General features: G+C 47.1%; 1 protein-coding gene across 2 annotated transcripts in view; it reads left to right on the forward strand.

The window, feature by feature from the left end:
• The window catches only part of LOC144124811 (carbohydrate sulfotransferase 5-like), a 37,184-nt gene extending 17,226 nt beyond the window's left edge, over positions 1–19,958 (forward strand). The window contains exons 1-4 of one of the 2 annotated variants that reach the window (XM_077657708.1): positions 3,849–4,044; positions 5,584–5,690; positions 6,433–6,992; positions 18,932–19,958. In XM_077657708.1, coding sequence (XP_077513834.1) covers positions 4,034–4,044; positions 5,584–5,690; positions 6,433–6,992; positions 18,932–19,429 — 1,176 coding nt within the window. In that variant the 5' untranslated portion in view covers positions 3,849–4,033 and the 3' untranslated portion in view covers positions 19,430–19,958. Of the gene's footprint in view, positions 1–3,848; positions 4,045–5,583; positions 5,691–6,432; positions 6,993–18,931 lie in introns of those variants that run through there. The other variant, XM_077657707.1, reaches the window with a different exon arrangement.
• The last annotated feature ends 1,352 nt before the right edge of the window (positions 19,959–21,310 follow it).

Consider the following 21,310-nt stretch of genomic DNA (forward strand, 5'->3'; position numbering starts at 1 on the left):
TGCCCAATAGGATTAGGACCAGTAACTTCTACAACCGCAGCGCACAACACTGACCACTACTTCACGACTTTTTGTTTTCTTTTAGCGCAAAAGTTCCATGTGGCAGTCGTGAACCACTACTCCGTGACTGCCCCATGGAACTGTTGCGATATTTTTGTATGACAAAACTCGTGCTGTCCTTTCCATTACTTTGAAATTGGTGTTTAAGACGAAAGGTGAACTGGTTATTTGCCTCGTTTAAGGAAAGGAACTAGAGAACTGGTATTGCTCTGATACTGTGAATATTTATGTATACTGCGATAAGGACTGAAACATGTTTTTCTCACTGCGCAAGTATTTTTTGCTACACCCGGAGCTCTGCAAAGGATATACCCTGTTATTCGTTGCGTAGCTTTACAGCGGCTCAACAAAGCAGGGAATGCGATATTTACACGCCCACTAAACGTGTATTCAAGAACATTGAAAACGCCGAACGAGAGACAGATTGCGTAACCGGTGTTCAAAGCAAGATAGAGGGCACAAACAGAGAAACAAAGATAAAGTTTTGTGAAACAAGCCAAGCGTTTTTTTTTTGCGTTTTTCGTGCTCGGGTTGGCATTTGTTATTTGCTTTTTGGTCGCTACATTTCGCGCGTTTCACGAAGCACGCGCGACTATATACGAAGCATTCAGGAAATACAATGTTTCCAGGAAGTACATGTAGGCTGATGAGATGCACACCAGAGCTCCTGTCTGCGCACGTGTGCCGCGTACGTGTGTTAACCCGAGACATGTTCATCCAAGACATATGTGTCCACCCGAGATATTCGCAACTTGTATGAACTTGTATTGAGCCTATATGAGTTCATACGAAGCACATCTATGACACATATTAACTCGTATGATACATGTGTTCATAAGAGGCACGTTCTCGACACATATATCTCGTCTGTGTTCATGCGAGACACATTTCTAACACATATGGAATGTGTCTGACATGCTGAGTATAAGATCCTGTTATCGTGTAATTGAAAACTAGTTTTTAGAGAAAGGAAATGGCTCAGTAATTGTCTCAGTCGGCGGACATGCGAACCGCGCCGTAAGGGAAGAAATGAAGTTGGAATTGAAGGATGAAAGAAAGAGGAGCCGTAGTGGACGGCTCCACAGTAATTTCCCCACTTGGGGGGGATCTTTAAGGTGCACTGACATAGCACAGCACACGGGCGCCTTTGCGTTTCACTTCCATCGAAACTGGGCCGCCGTGGTCGGGTTCGGACCCGGGAACTTCGGCTGAGTAGTTGAGCACCCTAACCACTGAGCCACCGCAGCGGGTACCTGTTATCGTGAGCTTTTTACTTATTTTGTGTGCAAGGTCAAGACACAGACCGCAGGGAGCGACGCTGCCCCAAAAGAACTTTTCTTGTGTGGAGCGTGATTCCATGACGTTAACTGTACGGCAAACAACAGCTACTTCCAGGTTGTCTGCTGCTCGGGAAACAGCTGGCGTCGTAGGCGTGTGGCACGATGGGATGCTTTTATGATTGCTGTCTTGGAGCGGGATTTCACCTTCTTACGGATGTGCTCGTATTATAAGGGTGTTTTTGCAATTTACTGAGATTTATAATTAAATCTCTGTCTTGACACTGCTGAGCAGAACTCATGCGTAGGTTAAAGAAAACAAAGGCACATGCTGCACTTAAATGACCAAAGGCACCACCAGTAACTTCTGATTCATTATATCCAAAGTCATGCCTGCGATACTAAAGCTTTGCTAGGCACGTAAAAATCACGGAAGAGCGTTGTCGGGAGTTTTTTTTTTTTGCGCACTTCGTGGCGTGGAAATTCTCCGGGGCGCAAATCACCGCTGCTTTAATGTGTCCGCACCCGTAAACATATAACTATGGCGGCGCATGTTTTCTAGCTTTTTTTTCACACGCCTTGGTCACTGAACGCTTCGCACCTGGGAATGCGGCAGACACTTTTTAGAGAAATTATACGCACATGTTCGCAACAAGACAGATATTAGGTAAAAAGCCGCCGTGGTAGCTAAGTGGTTACGGTGCTCAGCTTCTGACCTGAAAGACGTGGGTTCGATCTGGGCTACGGCGGTCGCATTTCGATGGGAACGAAATTCTAGAGGCCCCTATACTGTGCGACTTCAGTGCATGTTTAAGAGCCCTCAGTGGTCGAAATTTCCGGAGCCCTCCACTAAGGTGTCCCTCATTGCCTGAGTCGCATTGGGGCGTTAAACCCCGTGAAACGAAATGAATAATATTACATAAACAGCTGGCGAATAGAGAGCCATTAGCGTCAGTGATACAGCGGCACATGCTGAACCGGAGGGAGCTGGCATCACTTCAAGCTTGTGATTATCAGTTGTCGAATTCGCTCCTTTGTTCCTCGAAATTGTGTCTTTGTACTTTGTAGTAAAACCTGCATAGCCTATACATCGTAGCAGCCCGCACACCCAGCGTCTCGTATCTGTGGTAGCACAGAAAGGCTAACAAGGAAGTAAAATAATTATAAAAATTGCTACAAAAGAGAATTCGGTGTGCATGGCTCTCGCTCAAGACAGATTAGCCTCGCTGAAAAACCATGGTTTGCATACGTTTTACACGCACAGTAACAAATAAGAGTAGGGCAGCGCAAAAAACAAACAGGGACAGAAGGAGAAGAGACACAAACAACAGGACTGGCCTGTTTGTGTCCTCTCCTTTTGTCCCTTTTTTTTGTTCTGCACTAAGTTAAGTTGAACCAATGACTAGCCCACACCAAGATTTTGATAGATTGCACAGTAACAAAGACGGTTTGGTAATTGTCTCTAAAAATGCGCGATGAATAGATAAAACTTGATGCGGCAAATACCTTTAACTACTACTTTGTAGGTGCAACACGGTGAGGCAGTTGAGCAGACAGGTGTAGACAAAATAAGTGGCACGTTATGGCATACATGAAGATAGCATACATGAAAAAATAAAGCAATTTCTCTACGCTTTCCTTGGCTTCCATGGCTGTTACCTTCCTTTTTGTGTGTGGTATGGCGACGCTCTCATGTTTCCTAATGTTGTCTGCTCAATAGCTTAACGAGGGTTTCCAATCTGTAGTCTTCATGCCGCAGGTAACATAAGACGGTTCTCGCACACTTGCCGCCTTCACCGTTCAATCACGTTCCAACTGACACTACCGATAATACCGAATGTTCTCTGTACCCTGCTATGGACAAGGCTGGCGCTTTCTGACGTTGCTTATAACACACGGACATGTTTTTGAGAATTTTTTTATAGCTTCAACTGATCTCCAATGTGTGCTTATGTCTTTTCTGTCAACTGCTGTCTTGTGTGTCACAAGCCTCGTCTTATCTTGCAAAATAGCTTTATCTTGATGTTAATTGTAACGCAATATGAAGCAGTATAATGTTTGTGACCAGCGTTGTACAATTCGTCACAAAACAGCAAGCCTGCTCTATACCAAAGACTCAAGTCCTTACCGCTGTCATGGCAATTTTCCGTTTGGTGACGCTGTTGCACAAACGAAGCTTTTTAAATCAGCCATGTGGGTTAGACTACTCACTGGCAGGCAACTAAGTCTCAATGAGAAGGAATCCTTACTTTGGTTTTGTTAACAGCCTTATTGCCAATGTGCATTTTTTCATGCTCACCTGAAACCTTGTCCATTTTTTTCTGTTGTAACTGCTGAGATTACTACAGTCACCACAGAGCCTGGAGAAGTTTCTCTTAATGTAATTCGCTCACTTCAATTGCTCGCTTACAATTGAAACTGAGAGCAACGAAGCCTTTTCACTTGCGCATTCCTGAGTGTTGAAATGCAGCGCTGCACAAAATGTCAAGAAGCAAATCGATTAGTACAAGCCAGCTGCTTTGCTTTAAACGCATGCTGTGAATAAACGGGCAGTCTAGCCGATCTCGTGCGTCTTCTACACGTCGTGAACACTGCACGCGATACAAGGGTGAGAAATATCGAGACAAGAGGGGCTGATGTCCGCACGTGGTTAAGGCGCGCCACAAGGGAGCACAGAATTTCTGGCTGTATTTTATATGACACTCACGTAAGTGCTGCTTCTCTAGCCTTTAAACGTGCATGAATGCCAGCTAGAGCGTTGTAATGTTCTTTTTTCTTGGAGACTGCAGCAAAAGAAAAAAAATTATTCCAGTAATCAGAAGAGCAATATTCCTTTAACTTACGCTGTTGCACACGAGATCAGCGATAATGTCTTAGAAATGCTCAGTGAGCCTGACTGAGAGCGCGCGGCTGGGAAGGGACAAATCCGACGATTATAAACTTTGTCTTTGTAATGCACTGAATTTTACTGGCGATATACTGCTGTAACGCTGCGAACTAATGAAGTATCGATGCGCATGCTAGGTCATCGTAAGTACTTTTGTTCGAGCAGTTCGCAGGCGTGTAAGTGTGTAATATTTAGAATTTCGCGGTAAAAAAAATTAAACAGCGCTGTTTGGTGTACGTTATCATATGTACTGCAATATAATAGCTGAAAAGTGTTACAAGCTTACAGTTTGGTGCCAGCGATAGAGAGCTGGTTGAGAGCAGCGAGCTTCCACGAGGTAGCGAAACGTTCGCCGGGAGTTTCATAAAGATAAGACGGCATGTCACAGATTACTTCAACTCAGATTGCTTTGTCCGAAGGTTAATTTGAGTCTAATAACGAGTTTCCTTGCTGGTGTTACACGAAGCGGTGTTTGCTATTTGCAGCGTCGTTATCGTTGACAGGCTAGCGTCGACAAGCTATAAGGGCAAGCATGCATTGTACAGGAACCTAACAAAAATATTCAGCACTGGTAAAAAGAAAAAGATAAAGTGACTGCTCACAGCAAGTCACGAGGTTATCGGAAAATAATTACCTTAGTTTTTTACTTCTGCAGAAGAGTGAAGTGCCGGCCAGCTATTGATGCCACCAACTAGCTCGTTTACAGTTATGTGCGGTACTTTAGAAAGAGAGTTTACATGGCACTTTTCTAGTCGACTTGAGGACTATGAAGTCCCCTGCCTGCCTTTGTTTTCTTTTGTAAAATCGCAGATGCCTTTGTGGCTCGGTAACTAACGCACTCATGCACTGAACACAAGAACGCGGATAGGATTTAGACCGCTGGGGTCGCAACACGGTGGCTTAGAGGTCTGAATAACGGTCGCGTTCTGAAATTTGGCTGAACACTAAAAAAATAAAAAAAATCATAGGCGCTCCAGAAGAACGATCGCCACATTTGGTTGGGCCAAAATACGCGAGGGAAAGGAAAAGTATCGAGGATAACTTCTAAATTTACGGTACTGACCTTTTTCGTGGTTTATCTGGAATCTGTCATTGCACATAACAGTCATGATGTTCACTCTTCGTGTTTTAAAGTAACTACTGTTTTTCAATAAGAAAAAGTTTTCATGGTGGTTGGAAGTAGCGCAGAAGTTTCCGAACGTCGTCTTACTATTCGTTGAATATGCTGGCGTAGGTACGTACTGCTTTGTTTTGTTTTTATAGAATAATCATGCTGCTATAATCTAAAAAGTGTCTGCTCTGCATATTCGTTTCGAGCTTAAATGCATATTTATGCATATACAAAATCTTGCTTTACAGGTCTGTAATGATAAGACAGAGAGTTCTGCTTTGCATGGTAGTCGGACTGTGCGTACTATTTCTATACGTGACGTATTCATGGTCTCTCTTCATCTTGGCCAATGGTGGTAAGTGCATAAATTTTATAACATGTCCGGCAAAACATAATCAGTGCTGATGAATGATAGGTTTTCTTACATTTTGTTCTGGGTACTTTAGAAGAAACATGACTAAGTGTAGCTCAGGCGCGTCTGTGTTTCTCTCGTCATGCACAGTGCACAAAGTTCTTTACGGTGAGAGGTGAGTCAGGGCAGTGCAAGAATTCTACTGTATAAGAAGAGGCCTCGTCTATCATGTCCTCTTTCTGCGTAGTCGCGCTCTTTTTGGCTGTAACAAAACTATAAGTCGGAACTTTCTGTGCGTGCTACTGTACGCATTGGGAGGAGGTGCTGTAGTAATGTTCGAAGATGAGTGCTTCACGAAATAAATCTTGTCTTGGCCCAAAACGTTTCTCTTTCGGGTGTTTGGCCGCCTCGGTGGCTGAGTGGTTATGGCGCTCGGCTGCTGGCCCGAAATACGCGGGGTCGATCCGGGCCGTGGCGGTCGAATTTCGATGGAGGCGGAATTATAGAGGCCCGTGTACTGTGCGATGTCAGTGCACGTTAAAGAACCCCAGGTGGTCGAAATTCCCGGAGCCCTTCACTACGGCGTCTCTCATAGCCTGAGTCGCTTTGGGACGTTAAACCCACATAAACCATAAACCATAAACCTTTCGGGTGTTTGGTGAAGGGAGAGATGAAGATGCCGTGTTGTGGCCGCTTGGGAATATGTCCATCATTGCGTCTGTTTTTTTTTTTGCTCTTTTTACAGGTTTTCGGTGTTCGTTCGAGCCAGGCAGCCGTAGGACCACAGAAGTCATCGGTTCTCACTCCACCGCTGTGAGCGTGACTACGCAGGCCGACCTCTTCAACTCGACCGACTTCTCAGACTCGACCATTGAGGGAACCCTGCCAGCCGCTTTTCAAGCTGCCCTGAACAACTATTCCATCGTTCCACCGGGCGACGTTAAAATAGTGCTGCTGGTGACCTACTATCGGGCAGGCTCGTCTTTCCTGGGCGAGCTGCTGTCGTCAGGACCCCGGACGTTTTTCCACTTCGAGCCGCTCATAATGTTCACCGTTGGCGGCCGCCTGCGCAAGGGCAGAGAACGCCACGCATTCGAGGTTCTTGACGAACTGGTGAGGTGCCGGATGCACAAAGTGCCGCTTTACACAGTGTGGTTCGAGAACAACGTCTACGTCAAGTATAACCGCTTCTTGGCCGACCTCTGCGGAGGCGGGCAGTCCTGCTCATCCCCGCCTCATATGTCGGCGCTCTGCTCAAGGGCCACGTCGCAAGTGTTCAAGTTTACAAGGCTTTCCATTACTCAGGTTAGACACACCTTGCGCACCGTGACATCGTACATTACGCACCGCTGTGTTCTGCGCGCGCACACTGTGCATGGGGCAATCAGTGCTTGAAATTGGCGCTGCGCTCTGCTTGTTGCGCAGAACGAGACAATTGAGATGACGGTAGGCATCACCAGCTTCCATATTACGGAGCTGCCAGATATCGCCTGTACTAGGATTCTTTGATTCACCGTACTCGGGCAGCCCACTGGCTGCCAGAACGTTCGCCCCTGACAGGAAAGCGCATAATGGTCGCATTGGCTGGCGGCCACCGGAACCAGTCTGCCGGCAACACGACGGCAAACCAGCCACGGATTACGGAGTGCAGACGCTTTCTCAGCTCCGCGTTCTGCTGTGTCGTTGCTACGCATGCGTACGACAGTTAGAATGAAAAACAATGACCTGAAGTTATTGAGGGCTGCAGCAGACTGCAGAACAAACAGCTTATCGCGCTCTCACCCGTATAAATTGGCGCCAACAATACGAGCTTCTGCTTTCGGTGCACCGTGCACGTGCTGTGTACGCGTCGAGAAATCCTCAAAAGCATGCGATGGGCAATTGTAACTTGACGTCTTCCAGTCGACGCCACATCGGAGGGAAAAATTCCCCGTGCGTTGCTCATGAAATGACACGCCGTACTCTCGGATTATCACGTGGTTGTTTACTATGCAGTAAGTGAGTATGACTAGTATGACCGCAGGCAATCAACCCTGCATGGTGATTGATTCTGCTTTGGTCGTTGCGATTTCTACGTTCATGACCTGCTTCCTGTGGGCTGTAATCAGAAAAGAATCGGGATACACGGACACAAGAGATGCACGTATAATCCCGACAAAAGCGCATATCAGCTGGTTGGACGGTAATCTAGAGCAAGCGGGTGTGCTGTACAAATTAAACTGCATATGTTATCTGTAATGCTACAGCTTTACTGTAGAGGGCTCTAATTCGAATGAAAAATGCTACAATCTAGCCTTGCGTGTCGGCACCTCACGTACCACGTGTGCTTGCATGATGATCCGCACTGGGCAATTCTTCTCTTTATATTTTTAGCGAGCCAAACGCGAGGAGATGCCTGCGTACGGTACTTCTGAGATATTTTAAGCATTTAGGGCAGAGTGTCCGAGCATGAAGCTGCACGGCATTCGGCGCCGACCCAATCGGCACCCGCCTAGGCTGCCTTAAAGTGACAACTGTGTGGACACGTATAAGGAAGCATGTCGGCTTGTTCCTGGAAACCGGCGGCGTTACGGAGGCGTCCGCCGCTTCCAAGCGCAGACTGCGGCCAGATCAGACGACACCCTGCAGGGGTGGCGTGCCTCGCAGGGCGTAGTGTCCCTACACGGCTGCGAGCCGACCCTCCGGCGCCTCGTCAGTTGTGCGCATGCGTGGAGTGACGTCAGAGCACGCATCTGGTGTGCGCGCCGCGCGTCTACATTACGCTAGCATTTCTAGCCTCCAGCGTGGCGGTGCCGTGGCCGCCGTGGAAGCTGCCGGCGAAACCGAGTGGGGGAGGAGTGGAGAGGGGGGAGAGTGTGAATCCACGCCCAGGGACGAAGGTGAAGAAAGAACGCCTGGCAAAACGCAGCGGCGAAAGACTGACTTTAAAATTCGACTGAACGAGTTCCACTCGGCCAGCTGTAGCTATCGCGTCACTCCAGGTTTAATCGCGTCACTCCACAGCCATATTTTTTTGTTCTGCGTACGTGCGCGCACGTACACGCGCGCCTTTGTGTTTGTTTTTTGCAAGATAAACGGTGAGAACGAGACAATGTTAAAGTGAGTCATGAGTGCATAGAAGCAAAATACCTCTCTGAGGCTTTCTGTCCGCAATATAGCAGGCACTTTGTTCGTAGCTCTGCCTCTCGGCAAAAGCAAGAAGTTTTAACAGAAGAAAACAAACGGAGACGATCCTTGTGTACCTGTGCAGAAAGACAGCAATACGCAATTTCCCGTGTTTTTTCCTTCATTCCGGACCTTCTTGATGTAGCCATCGCTAGAGATGCTGGACAAGTGCATTTTTCAACGGTAAAAAGTATAAGAACGCAATTTTTCATATATCCCAAGATTTCACTATAATAATTAATGCATCCGCCTATTAATATCTTGTGTGGGCTAGTTGGGGAATCATTATGGAAAGCGGCAGCGCGAAGCAACAAGGCGAATGAGAGACACGGGAACACAAGGGAAGCGCTGAACTACCAACTCAATTCTTCTTGAAAACAGGACAAATTATATACAATCCAATACATCACGTGCCCGGTGGCATGAGCAACCATGAATGTGCAACCGGTGTCGTCGCAGCCTTCAACTTCATCACTGGAGGCCAGATAGCGGTAACCGTATCAAGGGCGCGCCACCAAACGCGGAAAGGGAGGGTCGAAGTGCATAAAAACAGAACGCGTCTTTACGTCATAGAAAAAGCAGAGTCAACAGGTCGTAGCAAAAACAGAGTCACAGGAGAACCTCAACGGACACAAAATAAAATACAGGCAACAACAATAGCCATTGTCAAGGGGTAAAAGGAATTCAAAAATACCATCAAAACCAGAAGGTCATAGGAAATAAAAACTATGATACCGTTTGATGCCGACATCCAGAAAGGCAATTTCTTTACTGGATAAGGAAATTGATGGCGATGTGGAAATGTGACTGCGTTTTTGCTTGTGGACCCGAAGGCACTTTCCAGTGTGAACTGTTGTTGCATGAGTCAGAGATAAGGGCACGTTCGAAAAAGAAACGCGTCAATTGGAAGGGATTGAGGCCTGGCTTATATCTAGGGGCGGTGAATGGTTCGTCAGTACGTCATTTTTAATTTTTTTAATTGGTTTTTCGGGGAAAGGAAATAGCGCAGTATCTGTCTCATATATCTTTGGACACCTGAATCGCGCCGTAAGGGAAGGGATAAAGGAGGGAGTGAAAGAAGAAAGGAAGAATAGGTGCCGTAGTGGAGGGCTCCGGAATAATTTCGACCACCTGGGGATCTTTAACGTGCACTGACATCGCACAGCACACGGGCGCCTTAGCGTTTTTCCGCCATAAAAACGCAGCCGCCGCGGTCGGGTTCGAACCAGGGAACTCCGGATCAGTAGTCGAGCGCCCTAACCACTGAGCCACCGCGGCGGGGCAACAGTACGTCATCAGTTTCCTTATCCGGTAAAGAAATTGCCTTTCTCGTTTTACCCCCCCCACACTGGTTATTGTTGTTGCCTGTATTTTATTTTGTTTTCGTTGAGGGCTTTCTTTGACTCTGCTTTTGCTATTCCTTGACGTTCTGATTCTGCTTTCGCTACGACCTGTTGACTCTGCTTTTGCTATGACGTAAAGGCGCGTTCTGTACTTACGCACATCGGCTCTTTCTTTCCGCGTTTGGTGGCACGCCCTTGAGATGGTTGCCGGTATCTGGCCTCCAGAGATAAAGTAGAGTGCTGGGACTGCACCGGTTGCACATTAATGGTTGCTCACGTCACCGGGCACATGATGCATTGGACTGCATATAATTTGTCCTGTTTTCAGTAAAAATTCAGTTGGCAGTTTAGCGCTTGTCCAGTGTTGCCGTGTCTCTCCTTCGCCCTTGTTGCTTCGCGCTGCCGGTTTCCATGATGAATACATCCACACATCTCCCCTCGGCAGACTGGAATTTTACTGCTGTTAATGTTTTTTGCTATCGTCAAAAACTTTCCTCATTGGTTTCATACCGCAGACTTAACTAGTCAATACGAGTGGGGGAGAAACTTGGTGGAGGCCAAAATAAGAGATTTCGCTCCGCATCGGAAGAATAGACCACTGTCTTCAATATTTCCTTATGAGTACCTTACGATATCCCAAACTTGCCTCAAATTTAAAATTGATGCCTAAAAAAGCTGCACTTCCTAACAATCAACTAGGCCGACTAGTCAACTACGGTTAAGATGCGCTTTGATCGCATTGACTATTGCTCTCACCCCTTAGCGACAGACGGGAGGCAGTAAGAACGAAAACTTTAATGTATAGTGAAAATGACCTATCGAAAAAAAGCGAGATATTAAAAGCTCAAGTTTTCAGCAAATAGCTCGACCCACTGCGCTTGCACTACAACTCTAATTTCGTGACTATCGGGCACTCGGGGGTCACTGGAACAGCACAGCACACTGGGTCCTCTGACTTGTCTTTGGAACCTTTGCAATACTTTGAACTTTTCGTTTTTTTTTAAATCAAACACTGACTTTTTTGTAGAATTAAAGCCTTTACGCCAAAAAGTAACAAATCTGCTCCTGAAATTTTATCTCTAGTATAATATTTCATACCCTTGTCTTACATCATATCCTACGCAGCTTCTTCTAGGGACTTTTTTACGCCTCATGACCTCCTTCAGTCGTCTGTCAGGTCGTGGTTTCAAACACGCCGGTCAAAGGCTGTGTTCGCAAACGAGAGTTCTACTTTTTCGCTGCGTATCCTGGCAAAACATCGTGCTCTTTTACAAGCTGGAGAGCAGGGGTGCCAAGTAAGACTGAATGTTTTGTTGCTCTGTGACATGAGTAGCATGGATTGCTTCCCACGTAAAGGTGGCGTCAAGTCGTGACATTTACCCTGCGTTGAAGGGCAAGTAGCCAAGAGCACTGAGTAAGGGCACGGACTGTGGCTTACGTGTATAACCTCAGTGACTGCCACGATTTCGTTTCGCTCATGGAAACTCACCCTTGCTGCTACGCTCTCGACACCGCAAAATATTTGTCATGACGTCGGTGCAAAGTGTCGTGGATATCTTTTTATTATTGTTAGCGGAAATTAAAGCACGACAAAGAGAGGCGCATAAACGACAAACACATTCGCTCAAATTAAACACCTGAATCTGTCGTTTATGTATAATTGTTGGCCATATTTTCACTTGAGCTGCAGTCAAGAATTCATGGACGACTGAACAAATGGAGCACTGTTGTGACATGTGTATCCCGCCGTTGCGACCGTTGTTAATGAAGTTGTGGTCGTCACGGCATTGCGGCCGATATGCCTGCCAGTCGGCGCGGCTTCCACGGAAGGGGCCGGCTAGCCTAAGAAAGGTTATACGGCGGAGCGAAAGAAAAGGGCTTCATCTCCAATGTTTACAATATAGCAGTGCAAAGGTTCGGCACAGGGGCCGACAGCACAATGGCTTCTCGAGACCTCCTGTAACGAACGGCAAAGGCCCGGTCACGGCACGCGTCTCTCTTTATTGCTTCACCGCTGACCTCCGGGCTCGCTTTTATGCCCTAGGAGGTTTACCGACGGTTGCATCACACGTCCCGCCACTTCAATGGGACACTGGCTGGGAGGGTGACTCACTTAACGCATCGCGCAGTTTGGCGCCTGCCCCAGGCATGTTCGGGCCTTTTCCCGGCGCTTTTAGGGCATTGAGATGCGCTTGGGCTACGGGAATCAGCTCGGCGCCTGGCTTCACCAGCGGAACGACTTTTTTTCCTGAATTCTATGGCAAAACAGCACAACAAAATCCTTCTGTTGGTTTTTTCGCTTGCTTTTAGCCAGGTTCTGTTATTCCATCTGTCAGCGTCATGCATTCTGTTCTTTTCAGGTAACGTAACACTGCGAATCAATATAATATTGTGAAGTATGGGTTGGACTGTAGGTTTTAGCAATGTTCGTCTACGTCATGGTTCCTGAGATCGACTTTTATATGTTCAACTCTTTAGGTTTCCAAAAAATCAGCCGGATGCAGTAGCAATGACTATGGGTGAAACACCTACTCCTCCCACAAACCTAAAAAAGAATATCGATTTATTTTGCCTTGAAAATCAACAGACTGATCTTAAAAGCAATAATAATGCATTTATTTTGCATGCCAATGACGCGAAAACGAGTTAAAGAAAAGGCCAAAGATCGGCTTGACGCGCTTTCTCTCCTGCTAAAGAAAATAGAGTGAGGACGGTGCAGCGTCATCTCAAAAATAATGCTGCACTCTAGAACAAAAAATTGTGTTTGCAGGATATATGTTCAACCTAGAGCTGGCAAAAAGAAAAAAAGGCAACATTTGCAAATAGTACATACAAGATATCAGATATTCCGAAAGAAAAGCTTAATCAGTTTTTGTAGCAGAGCCATGGAGCTCACATCAAGTGGGAGAGCCAGTGTCACCGGTTTGTGCCCCCTCCTCACACATCCGCATACACAAACACGCCCAGAAAGACACATACACAGCGGCATTTTGTCGGAAGAGAAATCTACTGCTACCGCAACAGGCAGACATGCAATAGCTTGAAGGACATCAGTTGATGAACGTTGTAATTCTGCATACCGTAACTTAGAAACGCTCGTTCACACTGAGTGGATCTTTAACGTGCACTGACATCGCACAGCACACGAGCGCCTTAGCGTTTCGCCTCCATCGAAACGCAGCCGCAGCGTTCGGGTTCAATCCCGGGAACTTCGGATCAGGAGCCGAGGGCCCTAACCACTGAGACACCGAGGCGGGTTAAGATCCCCAGGTGGCCGAAAGTATTCCAGAGCCCTCTACTACGGCTCCTGTTTCTTCCTTTTGTCATTCACAACCTCCTTTATCCCTTCCCTTACGGCGTGGTTCAGGCGTCCGCCGATATGTGAGACAGATACTGTGCCATTTCCTTCCCTTAAAAACCAATTTTCCAAAATTTCACACTGACTTGTCACGGTGGTCGCGCGGCTTCTTCTGATCGACCGGCGACGGGCGACATGCAGCGTGTATAGAGCCGAGTGAAATTTTCGACTCGCATTCCGAAATCTTCCCCTCCGAACGATATTGGGCGGGTGAGCAGCTGTTTCCGCGCACTTTTTCGTTGTCGTCCGCTCTCCCGCGCTGTTACTATGATGATGGTCGCACCGTGCTCGCTTCATTTTTGGACGCACAGGACGATGTGATGCAAGAAGAGGTCGCGTCCATGCACTCGTGTAAGGCGGCTTTGGACACGCGGAAAAGTGCAGCGCAACAAGGACGGAGCCGGTGGTGGTGTGTGCGCTCGTGCTCAAGTTCGCCGAAAGTAGCAACCATGCACGCCATCTTGTGCCCGAACGGTGCACGCTCCACGAACGGTGGTAACGGAAGAAAACTTTCTCCTTTTTGTTCACGCGACGTGTGCTTCTCGCCCTGTACATGTGCCATGTTTATCTCCTACTGCCGCTGTAAAATGAAGAAGCCGGGGATAAAGGCACCTTACCGAACTACGCGCAGTGAGTCATACCGAATCGCAAAACGGCGTTTCGTTAATCGTCCCCGCCGCGGTGGCTCAATGGTAAGGGCGCTCGACTACTGATCCGGAGTTCCCGGGTTCGGACCCGACCGCGGCGGCTGCGTTTTTATGGAGGAAAAACGCTAAGGCGCCCGTGTGCTGTGCGATGTCAGTGCACGTTAAAGATCCCCAGGTGGTCGAAATTATTCCGGAGCCCTCCACTACGGCACCTCTCTCTTCCTTTCTTCTTTCACTCCCTGCTTTACCCTTCCCTTATGGCGCGGTTCAGGTGTCCAACGATATATGAGACAGAGACTTCGCCATTTCCTTCCCCCTCAAAACCAATTATTATTATTATTATTATTATTCGTTAATCGTCAATCACACAAAGCTGTTCGCAGTAATCTTCGAAATATAAAAAAAATATCCAGCTTGTTCATGCACTCATGTCTTGTAGTTCGTATTTTATGTTGAAGTCCGCTCGGCTCCAAGCTTTATGATTTTTTTTCCCGGCGGTCCAAATGAAGTCGAAATGCTGCTTAAACATAATAAGCACCCGTCCTGACATCCTGCATGCCATGGCACGCAAAAACGAACAGCTGGCGGCATTGTGGTGATGCTGCTTGGAGTCTGCACCGCTAAGATACAAATTCGAGGCATAATCTTCGCCGCGGAATCGCTGTGTTGGCTCATAGCTTCAATGTAATCAATCTCAACCTCGATTTTATTCGGGGAAATGGTGCTGTCGTCGACCTCCGCGAACGCGTGGTGGCATTCTCCACCCCGTGCGCCGTAGCCGACGACATTCAGCCGGGCAGACCAGTTTTTAGCGTATCCGAAGAGCACATCACACTACCACCGCGTGCGACCTTGTTTGCTAGGGCGGAACGCGACAACCCAAGCTAGTAACGTGTCACACGAAATACCTCTAGAAATTTCGTGACGCGCCGTAGCCGCGTACGGACTGCTTGTCTCGGTATTTCGCGCCGTTCTCTCGCTAGCAGTGCCCACGACGTGTAGATGACGCACGAGAGCGTCTAGACTGTCGGTTCTTTCTCAGCATGCATTCAAAGCGAGGCAGCTATCTTGTACTAATTGATTTTGTCATTGACATTTCGTGCAGGGCTGCATTTCAAGACTCGGAGATGCCTAAGTGATAATACTTCGGCGCTCTCAACTTCAGTCGTCAGCGAGCAATCAGAAATGCCATACGTAGTCTTGCACAGTGTTAATTACAAATTCAGCTGCGTATTTGCTTGGGTGCGGCAAATCTGATGCTCGGAAATTGATCGACATTATATATCACCCTCATAATGCGAGCGAAGCAGATTGAGGGAAACTTCTCCAGGCTCTGTAGTGACTGTAGTAATCTGAGCATTTTTTTACAGAACACAGAGGACCAAGTTTTCGGGTGAGCTTAAAGAAAGCCTATTCGCAACAAGGCGGTTCACGAAACAAAACTTGTAATTAATTTTCAATAAGACTGTGCAGCAAGCCATCGCGTAGTCTAGCCCGCATGGCTGATTTATAAACCATCGTTTGTCCAACAGCGTCACCAAAAAAAAGTGTCAGGACAGCGGCAAGAAGTTGAGGCTTTGATACAGATCAGGCTTGCTGTTTTGTGACCTGGTTTAGAATGCGAATTACGAGTATTATACTGATTCATATTGCGTTACAAATAACGCCGCGTATAAGCGATTTTACAATAAGACGAAGCTTGTGAGACACAAGAGACCATTTGACAGAAAAGGCACAAGCACATAGAGGGGATCAGTTGAAACTATTACGAAGAGCAGAAAAAAATATAAGGATGGCCAAGAAAAACTAACAATAAAGTATGCATCAATCGTCCAGAGCCCGTGACTGTTGCTGAGTGGTATTGCCGTTCGGTTGTCGACCCTAGGCTAGCAAGACCGAATGCTTGGTAGGGCAGAGGCGGAAGGCAAGAACGCACTTGTGCTTTACGGTAACGAGCTCCAGGGGGACAAACTATTCCGGAGTCCTCCAATACGGCGTTCTTCACAGCTCACGCGCTGCTCTGGGACGTTAAAACCGGCATGAAGAAAATAACTGAGCTCACAAATTTAAGAAGACTGCCTAGGAATCATACCCTACAATTCTGGACAAAATTTTTGAGTGGGCAACCCTTGATAGAACTCAATTTTTTATATATGATTTCACTACGAAAATCAATATACCCGCAATTGACCCGACGGCAGTCTTGCACTCTTTTTTCTAGTAACGTTTTTGCTATCGTCAAAAGCGTTCCACATTGGTTTTCTGTGGCAGTCTTAACAGTTCGATACTAACGATTGAAACACTTTAAAAGAAAGATTTTGCTAGATATGAGAACAATGCACCATTACCTTCAATATTTGCATAAGAGTAGCTTACAATTTTTCAATTTTCGAAACTTTTGTTCGAGAATGTTGAACATGAGCGGCTTGTCAGCGTAGCACTTGAGAATTATTTCACCAATCGCGGGTTTTCTTGAATTGATACAAAAGGTGCTGCTTTTTTCATCAGTCATTCTATGGAATTAGGCTAACAGCACCAGACCCAAAGCGCAGCCTCGCAACAAGCAGAAATCCTAAACTGTAGCGCACTGCAGCTGCCATTGAGGACTGAATGGTACTTTGAGCTACCGTAGAGACTTCTTCCAAATACTGACAACACTGTATTGCTAATTCAACTAGAGTCAAGGAGCTCACCCCTTTTTTCGTTTTAACTGAAGTTCGGTGTATTAAAAAGCACGCAGCTGCTCGCTTCATAAACAAAAGTGAATTTCACCCATTGAAACGGTTCTGAATGGTAGTTATTTTCACTAGAGTGAAAATATTCGCATTTATTGGACACTTATCGCTTTCGGTAAAGCACCGCAATTTTCTGTCGATTTGCAATCAGCACTGAAAAGTAAGTAAACTGGGCGACTTCGTCTGTGCAGTCATGCACTTGTTTTAGTGAAGAATCCTTGCAGAATGGGATCGGCATTTGCTTTCCGTACGTACATTAATACCCCCCTCTTGCTGAGATTCTAAGTTGCAATGTCGCATTGTCACGTCACCTTCGGCCAAACGGCCACCTTGTTGGATTTGGAAAAAAAATGTTTTTCCTCCCGTCCTTCTGGAGAATCGATATAATCCAATATCTCTAGCCTGATCATTCAGCTCCCGCCCAATGAACATACTACCTATGCACACACACCAAAGTTAAGCAGATCTGCAATTCTGCGTGATTTTAGGTTAAATCTTGCGCTGTTAAGGCTCAGGAAGCTGTGAAGGTTTCGAGCTTCAGTGTCAGTAGTCGTGAGTTGAAAATTTGCTGCTTGCCAATACCATGTATCCCTGAAAACAAAAACCTGAAAGCAAAATGTAAATGCCCCTCTAGTGTTCGTTCGACAAAAAGTGGCAATGTGCTTAGCTGATTCCACTGAAAGGCGTTCACGTTCTTTAAATGAGACTTTCATTCCCATGGCCTCCGTTCAGGTGGTATTTCACTGTACTGCACTTGTAAATTACTAATGAGCGCTTAGATTGATATGGATTCATGTCAAGCCTGTTCATTTCCAGCGATCATACGACTCCTACTGTTAGTTTCAGCTACTGTTGGAGCGACCTTTTAAAGCACCTATCAAATGGCCGTGGGTTCTATGCCGTCGATGGTCGCTTAGGAACACTAAGTGGTCGAAATTAATCGGGAGCATTCCATTGCGGTGCCTCTGATAACCTCTAAGTCGCCTGGGAACAAATCCTGTGCCCCACATACCATGCCAGATCACCTTACTGATGTCTGAGAATCCGCCGCTTATAAACACGTTCTGCAAAACTCGCATACGGACGTAGAATGTCCTGCATTCCCGCAAGCGTTACGTGGAGCGTGATCAAACAGTGAGGGCAGAAGCTGCGCAATAACACTATTATGCTACCGATGGCATCAAGACTGCCGCAACGGAGGCCTTCATTAAGGCATTCAACATAAAAGGGTAGCGAAATGCGGGGCTCGTTGTGACATGAAGCCAATAGTCACCGGAACCAAAAAAAATCACATGCGGCTTGTTAGTTTTGATATGAGATGTTGATCAGTGAGAAATTAGTAGTGTGTTCAGTCTATAAAGTTACTACACTACCAATCTCTCTTTGATCAACACCACGAATAAAATGAGTTTCACTGACAATGCAACGGCCGAGTAACTTCGGAAGCGCACGCTCGCCAATGATGAACGATGCAAGAAAAGTTAAATGGCACCTTCGATTGCGTGAGGAGCAGCTGAGGAGCAGTGAACTGAAAAAAAAGCAGGTTAACTTTATATGAGCGCTACGAATGAGCCTTCCCCCCCCCCCCCCCCCCCCAGAAATATGGCGTCGAAACTATAAAAAAAACTCGTGTGAATACTGGTGTAGCAGGAAGTGCTAAATTTCCTCTAGGCCATCGTAGGATGTTCAGAATTGGGTGTTCGTAATTCTCAAAGACGAATTTATTTTTAGACACGCTCTACCTAACTGCATAGAACACTAGACACTAGCAGTGAATCCCCAGTGCTTTTAATGTCATCCTAAACGTGTTATTTAAGGCATAAGCTCTTATATAAATATATATAAATATATATATATATATATATATATATATATATATATATATATATATATATATATATATATATATATATATATATATATATATATATATATATATATATATGCGAATAGTATTATGGGCAACAGCTCTTGCCGGATCTTATTCATTCTGCAGGTTGCAGCCTGGCTCAGAAGAAACCCAGAAGTCGCACCCTCGGTTCGGGTGCTTCACCTGGTGCGCGACCCGCGTGCCATGTACGCCTCGCGTCAAAAACTTTATTGGTGCAGAAGTGACAAATCGTGCGGGGACGCCGGCGAACTGTGCGCACAGATGCGAGCCGACCTCGACGCCTTCGACCAGTTGGTGGGACAAATGCCTCCCAAGAGGACGCACCGCATCCGCTTCGAAGACCTCGCTACCGACGCCGCCAACGAGACGGTGCGACTGTACGCCAAGCTTGGATTGGACTACACGTCCTCTGTGTCCCAGTACCTGCTGAGCCACACAACGGCGACCAAGGAAGATCTCCGGAGATTTCACTCAACGAAACGCAACACGGCCGATGTGGCCAACGAATGGATGAAGAAACTGCCAAGGAGAACTGTAGCTAGAATAGAGGAAGTGTGCGGTGACGTGCTGCAAAGGCTCGGTTACAAGTTTTATCCCTTATGAGTGAGGACGTAGAAGCACTAGAAACGCTAGGTAGAGGTATCATGAGGAATAAATAAGAAATTAAACAGGCGTTAGGGGATAAAATTAACATGTGGCAGTAAAAGCGTTGGGCCTAAGAGCGGTCACTTTAAATATTCTGCGAAGTCGAGGAGGACAATGATGCTATAGGAATGGCGGTTTATTGGCAGTCAATACTGAGGATTCTTTTGTGGCGATAGCTGCATTACGCTACTATTTCGACCCTTCAGCGTGGTGGCGCCGTGGCCACCGGGGTGGTGACGCTGGTCACGTGGTTCGTCACGTGGGTTGATAACGTGGTGCGGCTGTTTGTCACGTAGTCGGTCACCTGGGTTGGTCACGTGGTGCGGAGCTGCTGCTGCTGCTGCCGGCGGCGCGGCGCGCAGTAGCTGCAACACCTGTGCGCATGCGCCGTGTCAAGTGAGACGAAGATGCAAGGAACCCGCAGCGAGAAGGTTTGGTTTGGTTTGGTTTATGAGGGTGCAACGTCCCAAAGCGACTCAGGTTATGAGAGGCGTCGTAGTGAAGGGCTCCGGGAATTTCGACCACCTGGGGTTCTTTACCTTCACTGACATTGCACAGTACACGGGCCTCTAGAATTTCCCCTTTATCGAAATTCGCCCGCCGCGCCCGGGATCGAACCCGCGTATTTCGGGCCGGCAGCCGAGCGCCATAACCACTCAGCCACCTCGGCGGCCCCGAGCGAAAAAGAGCGGCGAAAGACTAACTTTGCAATTCGACTGAGTGAGTTCCACTCGGCCAGTTTGGCCGCCGCGGTGGCTGAGTGGTTATGGCGCCCGGCTGCCAGACCGAAAGACGCAGGTTCGATCCCGAATTTCGGGTCGAATTTCGATGGAGGCGAAATTCTAGAGGTCCGTGTGCTGTGCGATGTCAGCGCGCGTAAAACAACGCCAGGTGATCGAAATTTCCGGATCCGGTCACCACGGCATCCCTCATAGCCTGAGTCACTTTGGGACGTTAAACCCCCCATAAACGAAACCCCTCGGCCAGCTGTAGCTATCGCGTCACTCCGGGTTTAACCAGAGCTAAAATAATGTTTTTTTGGTTGTGTTGTGGACGCGAAGGACCATATCTCAGCGCAAGATTGAATTAAATGAAATGGGTTTTGGACAAAGGGGATGGCGCAGTATCTCTCTCACATATCGGCGGAAACCTGAACCGCGCTGAAAGGTAAGGGATAAAGGAGAGAGGGAAAGAAGAAAGGAAGACAGAGGTGCCGCAGTGGAGGGCTCCGGAATAATTTTGAACACCTGGGGATCTTTAACTTGCACTGACATCGCACAGCACACGAACGCCTTAGCGTTTCGCCTCCATCGAAATGCAGCCGCAAAATGGCACATTAAAAATGTCAGTGGCAGTGTTGTTTATGAGCATACAACCTGCACGCGATGAGGTGTAGCAAATCTGAGTAAATTATAGCTGCTAAGTTTTTAAAGTAGGCGCATGATGTACTATCGCGGACAAAAGTGACTAACCCCTCCCAAAGTTCGGAACTTGGAGAGAGGGCGGGGGGTCTGTTACTTTTGTCCCTGAAAGTACGGAACGCATCGTGGCGGTGGCTCTGCTTAGAGACTTCGCACCTAAGGTAGTGTTCAGCGCCAGGATTGTTCGGTGCCAAGAGGCCAATAAACGGCCGCAAACATCATTGCTTCGTGTAACATAGTCTGCCATGTTTGGTGTTAAAATGTGATACATTACTTCACACTCTGTGCCCAGTTTTCTCGCAGACGCATCATGCACATATCGACACAATGGAACATGTGTTTTTCACTAGCGTTTCTGCCCCGCCGCGGTGGCTCAGTGATTAGAGCGCTCGACTACTGATCCGGAGTTCCCGGGTTC

Source organism: Amblyomma americanum, chromosome 3, assembly GCF_052857255.1.
Source record: "Amblyomma americanum isolate KBUSLIRL-KWMA chromosome 3, ASM5285725v1, whole genome shotgun sequence".
NCBI classification, from domain to species: Eukaryota; Metazoa; Arthropoda; class Arachnida; order Ixodida; family Ixodidae; genus Amblyomma; species Amblyomma americanum.